The sequence below is a fragment of the Barbus barbus genome (assembly GCF_936440315.1).
Source record: "Barbus barbus genome assembly, chromosome: 12".
In the NCBI taxonomy this organism is placed as follows: Eukaryota; Metazoa; Chordata; class Actinopteri; order Cypriniformes; family Cyprinidae; genus Barbus; species Barbus barbus.
Genome location: NC_136740.1, coordinates 1,458,788 through 1,471,582, shown reverse-complemented (window position 1 = coordinate 1,471,582; position 12,795 = coordinate 1,458,788). Strand labels below are relative to the sequence as shown.

General features: G+C 38.7%; 1 protein-coding gene across 3 annotated transcripts; it reads right to left on the bottom strand.

The window, feature by feature from the left end:
* Window positions 1-525: 525 nt before the first annotated feature.
* On the bottom strand, window positions 526-7,968 carry LOC306877983 (iroquois-class homeodomain protein irx-1-like). Of its 3 annotated transcripts, XR_013784910.1 has the most exons (5): window positions 7,284-7,736; window positions 4,999-5,917; window positions 4,678-4,750; window positions 3,634-3,862; window positions 526-1,218 (listed from the first exon to the last, which is right to left on the bottom strand). XR_013784910.1 is itself a non-coding variant. In XM_079430053.1 (4 exons), exons 1-4 carry the CDS (start codon window positions 7,518-7,520, stop codon window positions 3,805-3,807), a joined length of 1,287 nt encoding a protein of 428 aa, XP_079286179.1. In that variant the 5' UTR covers window positions 7,521-7,968; the 3' UTR covers window positions 3,054-3,804. The 3 variants fall into 3 exon arrangements, 2 of the variants coding, with proteins under 2 accessions (XP_079286179.1, XP_079286180.1); XM_079430053.1 differs by lacking the exon at window positions 526-1,218 and having other exon boundaries at window positions 3,054-3,862; window positions 7,284-7,968; XM_079430054.1 differs by lacking the exons at window positions 526-1,218; window positions 4,678-4,750 and having other exon boundaries at window positions 3,512-3,862; window positions 7,284-7,712.
* Window positions 7,969-12,795: the final 4,827 nt, after the last annotated feature.

The following is a 12,795-nucleotide window of genomic DNA, read 5'->3' as shown; positions in this document are numbered from 1 at the left end:
CTAGGTTTTTGTTTAGAATAGCATGAATTCAAAATGTCTGATGAATGTGGTGGATTATCTTCCTCTGTTGTGGACAGAAATTAAAAATTATATATATATATATATATATATATATAAAGACTGGGATGATTATATTCTTGTTTTAAAATACAAAGAATAATTACAAAGAATATGTTTTATATCTACAATTTATATCAAACTACTAACGGTTGGATTTTTCCAAGAATGCCAAGAAATCCTACTGCATTGTAATTTATCCTTGTCTATATTCATAGTATTTAATAATAATAATAATAATAATTGTATTATTGGTGGAGTTGTTAATTTTTTTATTAATATTATTATTATTTGTATATGTAAAATATTTCAATAAATACAGTTTAAACTAAATTATATAATACAAACATATTACATACAACATATTATGAAGCCTAACTGTAAAATAAATAAATCAATAAAAAAGTTTCTAAAACACAAACAAAATTAAAATATAGATTACAAGAAAATACTATTTCAGCCTTTCTACTTTAAATTTCCATGTTTAATGCTGGCAATTTCTGAATAAAGATTGTTTTAAAGTAAATAATACACCATTTTTTCCCCAGTGTACATTATTTATTATAGCCTAGTGAAAAACTCACAATTGTCAAATGTAAATCTGTCAGCACCAACACGTTTTTCCGGATGATTGGAAGAAGTATGTATGTGTGTGTCTGGGTTTTCACTACTGTTGTCCCACCAGCACACACTGATAGTAAAAGCCATAGCAGTTGTCCCTTGTTGCTATTTGTGCGAGTGGCGTGAGAGCAGCTCTCTCTCTCTCTCTCTCTCTCTCTCTCTCTCTCTGAGGCCCAGCCTCATCCGGTGGCATGTTCAACAGCAACCCATCGCTCCTGGGATGAAAAGACGATGACCAAGGTATCCGTCCCATTCAGCCTCCATTGTTGTTTTGGAAAGCAGGAACAGCGGAGTAGTCAAACCATAACATGGTGTATGGCAAGTGTGGATGTGTGTGACTCCTGGACTCCCCGACTCGCAGCTCCCAGCAGGGCCCGGCCATTGTTGAAGGTATTCACCCAGTGCACTCATGAAACTAGATAAATGGATTAGTTCTTCAGAGATACTGGCGGCATCTTCAAAAAGACAACAGCGTGGGGCGGTGCTGATGGTGGGGGTGGATGAAGGGGCATTTGTGCTGTAGAAACCAATGACCTGTTTCTGCCAAAAAGACAAGACAGTGATAAACTTTCCTCCCTGTTCACCTCTCTCTCTCTCTCTCTCTCTCACTGTGACAGAGACACAGGCATCATGGGAGAGAATCACTCACACTATGCTGGAGCAACAGTTTCTGTGCAAGTATATAGTGCGCTGATGCATTATTTATTATTCCTATCGGCTGCATGGCTTTTATGCCACCACAGCGCACACCATTATCCGTGTCTTTTAAATAAGATTATGATAATGATTTAAACGATTATTGTGATTTTTCTCTATATTTCCAGCCCTCCCGCGCTTGCATTCGGCTTTATTCTGTTAGGTGTTTTTTGGCTGTGGTTTATCGCCCGGGGCGGGTGTGAGAGGAGCTGCGAGTGTCAGAGTAATTATGGGTTCCAGCCCCGTTTATTTCTCGTTAGACATCTGACTGTACATCAAGTACAGAGTGAGTAATTGCGTGCACATTAGCGGATCCCTGCCCGATGGCCTCCAGCTCGAACCCCATGCTAGTTCAGGACAAAAGATAGAAATGAAACACCGGGAGCTTATTGCATTTCAACCACAACGAGCTACGAAACGAGATGAAGACGAAATAACGAGGAGAGCGCACCTGCCCTGATTAAATCTCTATCCGTTTTAACAAGGGAGAATTATTATTATTAGTATTATTATTAGCATACAATTACAATTTGTTTAAGCGAGATTCTGGTTAACATTTTTATGTGCGCAGTGTTTTTTTCTCTCCTTTAATATGGGGCAATATGATAATTAATTCAAAACTGTTATTAGAGCGTTTTAATCATAATAATAATAATAATAGATACAGAGCATATGTATCTGCTGCGATTTATATATTCACTGACAAATAATGCCGAAAATAAACTCAAACATGTCACATTATCGTGTTTTTCGTTATTATTTTTAGGTTGTTACTAATATAACATAAATAAAGAAATACTTTACAAGAATGTTGTTGTTTTTTAATAAAACACGTGAGTTTCGATTTTCAAGTCGCATGAAATCCTCTCTGGATGTTTTGAAGTTTTCAAACTGTTTTAATTTAGTCTTACTGTTATTGTTGGATGTTTCAATGTCGTGGACTGAAATGTAAAACACATTGATTATTTTAGTGCATGAATTACGCAAATATGTCTTAATATAATTGGAATAGCCTATCTTAAATGATAAAATAGTGTCTCAGTCAAATATTCAGTATTTTAAAGGGCTGTAGATTCAGATATTAGATCATTTTCTCATCTGAAAAGCTGTCTGTAGTTTCATGGAAAAACGTTAAGTGATTTTTATGAATGTCTCCTGTCTTTCTCCATGTTTATCAGCTGTAATGACTCTACTGATCTATAGAGGTCGCTGCAAGCTGTCATTTATTTACAATTCGGCATATTCTGGTTTCCTGCATCAATAGAGTTTTGGATGGAATAAGAAATCCAGAGGAAAAGTGAATATACAGCCTAAATATAACATGCAACATCACTTAACCTCTGATTGTCAAAACAGCTGCATATCTCTCCAGATCAGTCACTTTCGTGTGTGATTTCTGTAATAGACTACTTTTTAATTACATTTTTGTTCATTGATTAATTTAGGATAAGTGGTTGTATTTTAATTATTTAACGGGAAAAAGTGAATTTCGCTTTTAAAACGACAACACATCCTGTCTAACAATAGCTTATATTTTAATTTGAAACCGCAGTGCTATTTGGCTAAACTGCAATTTTGTGAAACAAACTGTAATGATTATGTTATAAAGTGTAAACAGTATAAGCGCTAGTGTCTCGTGCTGATGATGCTGGAAGGCCTCAATCCACGTCACTCTCCTCAACAGATTCATCATTTATTATCGGATCGAGGTTTTTTCCCCCTCTGACAGATTAGATTTTAACCATTATATTTTGTTTGCACAGGGCGTTCCCACATTATTACTTAATGATATTCCCAGCTGCTTCGGTCCAGCAGCCATCTGGTCTCTTATTAGCACCTCAATGCATTTGCAGCCAGCTCCATTTAACAATGAATTTGAGCAGTCCCGCAAAATATCTGCAGATCCATATTGAGCCTCATGCAAACTAAACCACCGACAGCCTTTCCTCTCACTGTCAAGAGCATTCGTTAGTATTATCAGCGATTATTAATAAGACAATTATGTTATGATATATTCAATAACAATAATAATAAAATACAAAAGCAAACAGACAAATAAATGCTGTAACTTCACTAAAACCCCTTCAGAAAACCAACCAACCCACAAAAACCCTCAAAAGAGTACTTCGAAATTTTCTATAATTTCATTTAGTTTATTAGACAAAATATATGATCTGAACAAACTCCGTCAACTCACTATTTACAAATGTGGGTCACCTTAAAGGAAATCACCAACACATGAAGACAAAATAAGCCTACCAATGTCCCAGGGTAAGGAAGGGATCACAGGGGTCATTATGTACAGCTCCAGCGGCGCTAATCAAGCTCGGCCATTTGTTTTAGAGTAACTCAATGCTATGCTGAATTGATTTAGATTTCATTGTCCCGTTATGAGTGCCATCAGTCCTTTATGCGGGGCAAATGTGTTGCTCAAGCGGAAGAGAGAGCTGTGAGGACCCTCTGTGTCGATCCCTGCTGGTTTCTGGGGCTGTGGAGACAGACAGAAAGAAATACATGTGATGTGAGGATGTCCTGTCTTCACAACAACAGCTTGAAGTTTTAAACACGGAGTCATTTCACGCTTAAACACATAATCAGATTTCCCACACGTTATAATGTAGCTATAAGCATTACATGAAAACCGAACACACACATATATACACACACATATATACACACACACATATACATATATATATATATATATATATATATATATATATATATACACTATATAAGGCCATTTAATTTTTATTATTATTATTATTATTTTTTAACAATTCAATCAATTATTTCCCATCCACATAAAAAATTACAAAAGCTTTTTTCGATCTAAGACTTTCAATACAATATGACGATTTACCAGCAAACCCAGCGGCTTGGCTTTTATGCAGGAAATAAATAATAAGCATAACTCGAGTCACAAACCCCGGCAGCGGGCTGCTGAAACTGTGGCACTTAAAAGCGGAAGTTTGAGCAAGACTGCTCCCCGAGGGTCGCTCTTCCCAAGGGTCTTTAGTAAAGGCACACAGCCTCGGTGACTTGATAAGTAGTTATTCTCCTGAGAGACACTGAGTGTGTGTGGAGAGGAAGGAAAAGCACTGCTATTTATTATAAGCACTAAGCGCAGATCTTTCTCTGTCTGTCTGCTGGGAAATAGCTTTATCCCAAGAGTCCTTCTCCGATAAAAGAGCCGTTCGATGCGTTTCGTCTCGTATAACCATAGCTGCTTCTAATGATAAATAATAATAATAATAATAATAATGAGAGAAAAAAAAGAAGAGGAATATAATGCAAATTTACCTGTCGTGAAGAGGACGAAAGGATGACTTTAAAGGTTGCGTTGGTGATTCATTTCTGAGGACATTTTCCCGATCTGAGATTTAAAAACAAAACAAAACGTTGGAATTAGATCGATTGGAATAGGAATATGCATTTGTTTTTATTTTATTTTGTGTTTATATATATATATATATATATATATATATATGCGCCAAGACATTTAGGGCAAAAATAACAACATCAATAATAATAATAATAATAATAATAGCGACATTTAGACTGCATTGCGGCCACGTGGGTCACGTGTGTTCAGCACACAGGCCTGCTGTGATTCGCGCATACCTATGTGTTTTGGACTCAGGTCCTCTGGCGCCTGCTCAGTGTCCACCGGCACCGACGAGGGCTGCTGCTGCTGCTGCTGTGAGTGAACCGGGTGATTGTGGTGATGCTGACTGACGCCCAGGAACGACCGAACGTTCAGCAGGGAGTTCTGGCTCAGAAACGCGCCATTGGTCCAGTTGTGGATCTTCCCGATCTGGCACGTGTACAGTCCGTGGCTGGGCAGGAAGGCCGGGTGAGTGGCGGGAAGCGAGGGTGACGTAGGTTTCTGCGAGCTATCGGGACTGGTCGCGGTTTCTGCTAACGACCATATTTTGGGCTTATTGCTAACCGGAACTTGAAAACCTCCCTGGCCACCCGGCGACAGAACCCTGGTGTTGTTGTTTCCGTCCGACGGCTCTTTGCTGCCGGAAATGGCGTTGGGTTTGGATTTCTGGAAGGCCTCGAGCTCCCCGCGCTTCTCCTCGTCCTCCTCGTTGCTCTGATCCTCGTCGTTGTCGTCGATCTTGTCGATATCGATGCTCTCCAGATCTATTTCCTCTTCGTCTTCGTTTTTCTCGGCGTCCCCCTCGTTGTCGCTCCCAAAAATGTTGCAATCTTCGTCCTCTTTACTTCTGCCCCATGTCACCTTGTTCTCCTTCTTGAGTCTTCTTCTGGCGTTGGCGAACCAGGTGGACACCTGCGTGAGGGTCATCTTGGTGATGATGGCCAGCATGATCTTCTCTCCTTTGGTGGGATAGGGGTTCTTCCTGTGCTCGTTGAGCCAGGCCTTCAGAGTGCTGGTGCTCTCCCGCGTGGCGTTCTTGGGTCTGGCCGGGTCTCCGTACTGGAACTGACCGTAGGGGTAGAAGGCAGGGCTCGAGTGGGCAGCGAAGCTGGCAGGGTGCACTCCAGGACTGTCCTTTAAATCATACTGAGAGCCCTGCAATCAGATCCACAACAAGAATGGATAACAAATTATCCACGTGGCATTTGTTACACACTACAAATTAATTCGGGAATACACTGAGCCAAATTCTATATCTAACTTTCACTTTCTCTTGCAAAATTATCAATAGTCTTCCTGATTCAATCTGGTCTCCTCCGAGTTTTGTTTATTTGTTGTTTGCTTGAAGTATTGTTTTCCTCTCCGATATTTTATAACTACCGTTTGGTTTGAGCTTTGACCAGTATTGTTATATAAAAAGCTAGGCCACAGACGGTGATAACGCTCAAAATAGCCTGAATATTATCCCAAACTTAATTAGAATGACAACAATTAGGGGAGAGGAGGGGAGGGGGGGAGAGGGTCAAAGTGATCGCATTATTTCGAGTCCGATGTGTGTATAATTAAGTGTATGTTTAATGTAGGACTCTCTCGCGAAGTACAGGCCTAAGCCTATTACCAGTATTATTATTATTATTTATATAACGTAGGCCTATACAACAAACGACGTAAATATACTACAAAGTTAGATAGATAAAAAAGCAGAACTGCGAGGAAAAGTATTTCGCCTTTTTTCCTCCTTAGAATTAAATAGCCTAATATTTAAATAATTGTAATTAATTTTCCGTGCAAAGGAGATTCATGCACGCAATTTGAAATTAATGTATTATATCTTAACGAATGACTCAGCTTATTAATAACTCTCACTTTCAGTATTTTTTCTTATTTTCTTTTTTTGAGGGGAAATGCAATGGGATTCTACTGTTAAATATCAAATTTCAACAACAACTCTTTTTGCCACTTTTATAATCATTGCTAGTTTTTATTTTGTTGTCATTTAGAGAAAGCATGAGGTAATAAAGTATAAAGCAGTTTCTGAGAGGACCGTTTCAAACTATAATTCGTTTTACATTGTTTTCCAGCACGACATCAAAATTATCCATCGAAACAATTTAAATCAATTATTAAACGAAAAGTTCAACTTAATTTGTGTTTTAAAAAGTAGAAATTTGGCACATGATTCTTGTTATCAGGAAAAACCCGAACTGTTCTTCAACTCAAAACCCGAGCCGCGATAAAACTTTTCTTACGGTGTGAAAAACAAAACAAAAACAATTGCAGGTATTATTAATTTTATCCGTTCCAAATGCATAATGCCATTTTAAGATAGCCTAGTCTGAATGTTAAAATATGCGGAGAAACTTATCATGCACAGTGCAAGCTTAAATTACATTAACTAAACATGTGCGGCAATCTCCCAAAAAATGGTTGGCGATCAACTACAGGACGCTCGCAGAATAAAAGCAAGAAAGGACAAAACAAAAGCGAGCTGCTTTCGCGAAAGTACATCTGCTTTTCTTACCATCTGGGAGAAAAGAGCCAGATCTGCGCTGGTGTAAGGCAGAAAGGCGCTGTAGTTGTGTGCGTAGGGGTACATGCCCAGCACCGAGGACACGGCAGCGGCCGCCGCCGACGCGCTTCCCCCGATCTCAGCGCTCCCTCCGCGGGACGACGGAGTCAACACTCCCGGCCGATCACCTCCGTACACCGCCTGGGAGGCACTTAAATACTGCGGGTAACCCAGCTGGGGGAAAGACATCTCCTTCGCCACGTCGGAAGCCAAAACAAGGCAGAAAAGCAAATAGCCCACCAAAGCAAGAAGTGAAAGAGTTTGTCTCTCTCAAGCCGCGCAGAGTAAGAATGGGAAACGCTCGTTAAATCTCAGCTTCTCTTTTGCAGCAAGTCCGTCGGATGTGATCAGATCAACAATCGAGCTCCAACTGATGTCTCTGCCCCTAGGTCCTGGGCTGATCTCTCAGATACAATTTGAAGTTGATGCTTTGATTGGCGTCCCAGGCTCCTCCTCGTTGGCGCATGTGGTTAGTGCATTGGCCAGGGCCACTTTTGTACTGTTTGGAGGATTGTATGTTAAATGTTTAGCATTAGAATCCATTCACTGTAGTGTGACAACCTGTCTACACGATTTTACAGCTGCCCAGCACTGGGGAAATGAACTGATAGGCACGCGGAACTTATTTGAATGGCTCATAATTCTTATAAACACTGGAGAATTAAAGCAACACTCGCGATGACAGTGATCTTCATAAGGTACTGACGATCAAACAACTGTATTCTTTTCGAGGTGCTTTTTTTTAGATTGCTAATATTGCGTACGGGATTATACACATTTGGTAAAAATTATGCTCTGAATTGAATTATTGAAATGAAACACTGGCTTTACTGTTTTCTTGGAGTGATCTTAAATAATTAAAGATGTGCATTTCCATACTCTAAACCTCATGGATTTTTTTTTTTTTTTTCCTTTATTCGTTTTGGTACTGACAGAAATACAGTTTCTAATGCATTAACTTCCAAACGACCTTTGACTGATCATGCAGGCTTTAATTATACGAATTATAGCATATGCACCCCCCCCCCCCATGCACCTTTTGGTAGGACGGATTAATTAATTGTTCTCGATATGTGCAATCAGGGCAGACAATATGTGTCAAACTGTCTCTAAAACATTATAGCACGTCTTTCTCTTCTTCTCTCTCTCTCTCTCTCTCTCTCTCTCTCTCATACACACACACACACACACACACACACACTTATAACCCAGAGGCACTTACAAGCATACACACGGGGGTGGGGACTTTATTTATGTTTCATTGTTAAATACTGAACGAGGTGATGTCGTGAATAATCGTGAGCACTTCATTAACATGCACACGAGCGCCATTTAGCCACAAACCAACACAATTATTAATACCACTAATAATAGTCATGACAGATAAAGGCATCGCCTGTGGTCTAACAGTTTGTGATTTAATGTGTGTGTGGCAACAATAATCTCACTAATCCCGCCACATCTTTACCAAAATACCTCCCACTAATAACAATGAACCGTCTTTTCTTAATATATGCAATGAATAATAAGCATGCGACGTGCTGACACTTTTCAGAAATGGAATACAATTTACAGATTAGTTTACAAAATGTGATTTTCGAAACGATTTAATTTTGCATCGTAATCATTTATTATTATTATTATTAACTAAATTAAAGTTGCAGATAAAAATGGACATTTATATAATTCATTCGAGACATTAAATGCATTAAACTAGTGTTTTCTTCTAACCGAGCTGTCATGGGGTCGCTGCTCAAGCGCTTCTAAAGTTGTTCTCGTTGAAAGGATATAGTGGATTTAATACTTTAACGGCTCAGATGAAGCCAGTGATTGTGATCTGCCCCAGATGGCCGCGAGTGGAGGATCTGTTGAAAATATCTGAGGGCACTGATGCCAATCAGAGGAACACATCAGACAGAAGGAGGAATGGCACTGGTGATAACCCGCTGGAAACGCGCAGAGCTGAAGATCATGCAGATATGACACTGAAAATATCTCTAAACGATGGAGACACAGACGTTAAGAAAGGACATTCAATCTTGAGAAATGTTGTAGAGAAAAAAGTTAGGCGCGCGCTCAATTACTCGCTTCTTATTTAAACATTCATTTTTTTACATTGTATTTCTTTAGATTTTTTTTTTTTTATGAGCATTTATGGGCTGCAAGGTTACATTTATTTTATTAATATATTATTTACTGCAAAAAAAAAATTATATATATATATATATATATATATATATATTTTAGACTTAATAAATGTTCGCTTATTTTATTATTATTATTATTATTAATATGTTTTTTTTTTTCAAAGTATTTTTTGGGGGGGTGAATATCAAGTTTCCTTTTTTCGGGTCAATAGGGAAAATAAATTGTAAAGGGGTTGACGTTTGACCCTCGTCAAACAAAGGCACGTGCAATATGGGCAATAAAACTTGTTCACACTTAACTGACTTATGGGGCTTGTTAAAGTCCCATTATCATTTTCCCTGCAATAGCAACAGCCAGAGACCAGTGCAACTTCACTGGATACCTGTAGCATGTTGTCATCTGTTTAAGACAGGTTTCTAAATATATATATATATATATATATATATATATATATATTTTTTCACTGGACCATTAAAAATATCACTGGACCAAAAAAAATTTTTCGTATAATAATATATTTTTCTCTCTATATCAGTGCAAGATGAAAATTATGCTATTTCCTATAAATTATGGAAAGTACACTAGTACACATGCCCTTAAGCAAGCTCTTATTTTTCTGCTCTTCTTCTGTCATATAAATAGCAAACCCAATCTTAGCAGAGCAGTGATTACATTGTGGAATCTGCATATTTCAAAGGTTATTTATTTTACTCTAGGAATTTTTTTTTTTTTACTTTTAAACCATTTCAAAACAACAAGAGACACGCACACATTTCATGGTGGAGTTTCATGTGCTGTTTTATATTCAGAATCTGAAGGGTTTGAGGTTGGCTGTATAGTGACTCTGCTGCTGTCTCAGTGTCTTTATAATATAAATACTGTTTGTCAAAGCTTTCATATCCAAGCTCGCTTTAATGCACAAATGCATTTAAAAATAAAAAAATACCAGTATTTATTTTCTTTCAGACCATTTCTGTCATCTGCATGCGAGCCTCATGAGACAGATGTTGCAGCACCGGCTCCTGTTTGTGATTGGATTTCATAGAACTCAAAAATCAATGCGTTTCTCAAGCATGTCAATGTACATTCTTTAAGTACAGGTGTAGGGCAATTCTTACAACACTGTGAAACTTGTGTAGCACAAACGAAAGCAGGGAATGACATTCAACTAAACTGTCAACTTTAAACAGCCAAAAGCAATGAGATCAAAGGCATGCGCTGGAGTCTCTTCTATTTCTAGATTACAGCCCTAACGGTTTGAACCCTTAATGCTATTAAAGGGAACCAGGACATCTCTCCCAACCATGGTTACTGAGTAAATCCCCTCTGGACTCAAAGATGACCAGAGCCGCGCTTGAGTCAGCAGTGGTCAAATGGAGCTTTTGCACTGATTTTCAGCACCAACCATCATTGTAACATTTTATGCTCAGGGTTTTTGGGAGAGACGCTGCAAGTGCACTGATTTAACAGGCCCGTGATCCACAATCTTGGCTGCACAGACTGTTTGCATCTCAGCTTGTGAGCTAATTACGGCTGGGCTCGTGAGTGTCAGGAATAATCACTGCATGATGCTTTTATTTATTTTTTTCTCATTTCAGCTTTATATATATATATATATATATATATATATATATATATATATATATATATAGACATACTAAAAATGTAATGTGCAACACAAATTGAAACTATCAAGTACTGCATGATTTAAAAAATGACTCTATGAAGGATCCCATGCAATGGTCCAGTGAATGTGTGTGTATCACGTGTGAAATCATAACTGATGAAAATGCCCAGGACCCTTCAGCAGTTTGGGAATGCCTTGAGATTATCAATGTTGGGAACTGTTATCACGTCAGCGGCCTGCTGGACCACACATGATTGTCCCCTATTGTCCTCTTCTGTCTTCGGCGAGTTGACATGAGGTTAAAAATCTCTGGTATGCCCCTCTCGCCCAGGAGAGATTAACAAATTATACGTGCTGAAATCTAGTCCAGCTACACTCGGAAGAAAGCAGTTACCACCAACCATCACAATGTGCCGTTTGCTCCCAGCCCACAAATAAAGTTTATCCAATAACTCCAAATATCCCCCAACACCGCAATAAACCGGAGAGCTGTTAAATGCCTTATTAGAGTCCTGCTCTAGGAATTTGAGAGGAATGCTTGAACCACACCCAGGTAGGGAAAGAGGGAATTTCAGGCTAATAAAAGACGTGTGTGGAAATGTCATAAGGTCAGAGTGCAGTGTGTGTGGCTGACAGCAGAGCATATGGAAAGAGATTTTACCTCGTTGTAGCGACACCTTGGCAGTGAATCTGCTACACTACTGGGCATCTGCTAGTTTGGCACTTGCCTGCAAACTTTCCACTCAATTGCAAATTCGCCAGAAAGGGACAGAAGCATAAATTAGTTGTTATAGTGCATTTGTCTGTAACTTTATTATTTTATATGCATCACCATTGTATTATTATTATTTTTCTTTAAGTTTAATTAGAGAACAAATTATGCTTTTGTTCCTTATAGTTAAATAAAAACACATTAACACACATCTATCCACATGCACACAAAGTTACATTCTTAGCTAAGTTTAGGATATTTTTCATAATGGGGCAGGTTGTCAAACATTTTATTTGTAGTAATTTTATGCAATATATGTTGATGCAAAAAAAAAGTTATATTTTTTGTGTTTGTTTTACTCAATAAAATAACTTAATAAAATAAAATGGACGTGAATCACAAGTGTCACTAGTTAGTTAGTTTGGGTTGGTAGATGTGACTGTGTGTGTTTGGGTTAATCAGTGTCTTTCTCCCTGGATCCCGCACCTCTTGAAACACTTGCAGGGTTTTAGGAAAAAAGCAACAAAACCTGCTCCCACCCACCCGGCCACCCCAGCGTGCTCACATATCAAAGGCTGGCCGGGGTGCTGGCCATCCCAAAGGGCATTGTCAATGCTGATTAGCGGGTGGGTCACCTCTCTGAAGTGATTGGATACTGAGAGAAAAAGAGAGGCAGAGAAATGTGAGAGGGGATGTTAATTGTTTTGGCTCTTTTCTAAGGAAAACATATCACCATGTGATCTAGTGGAGGTTAAGTACCCTCATTGCCACAAGGCCAGAGGTAATTAATAGACAGAATGGCTGTGTTTATGTGCATTAGTCTTTTATGGCTCTTTCAGTTGTAATGGTTTGTTAAATGGAGGCCTCCTCTCACCACAGATTGCAGGCTGATAAAAGACATCAGGTGGCCCGCGTTTAAATCTCAAGCACGTCACTTAATCCAAACCAACACCTCCACAATATCACTGAAGTGTGTG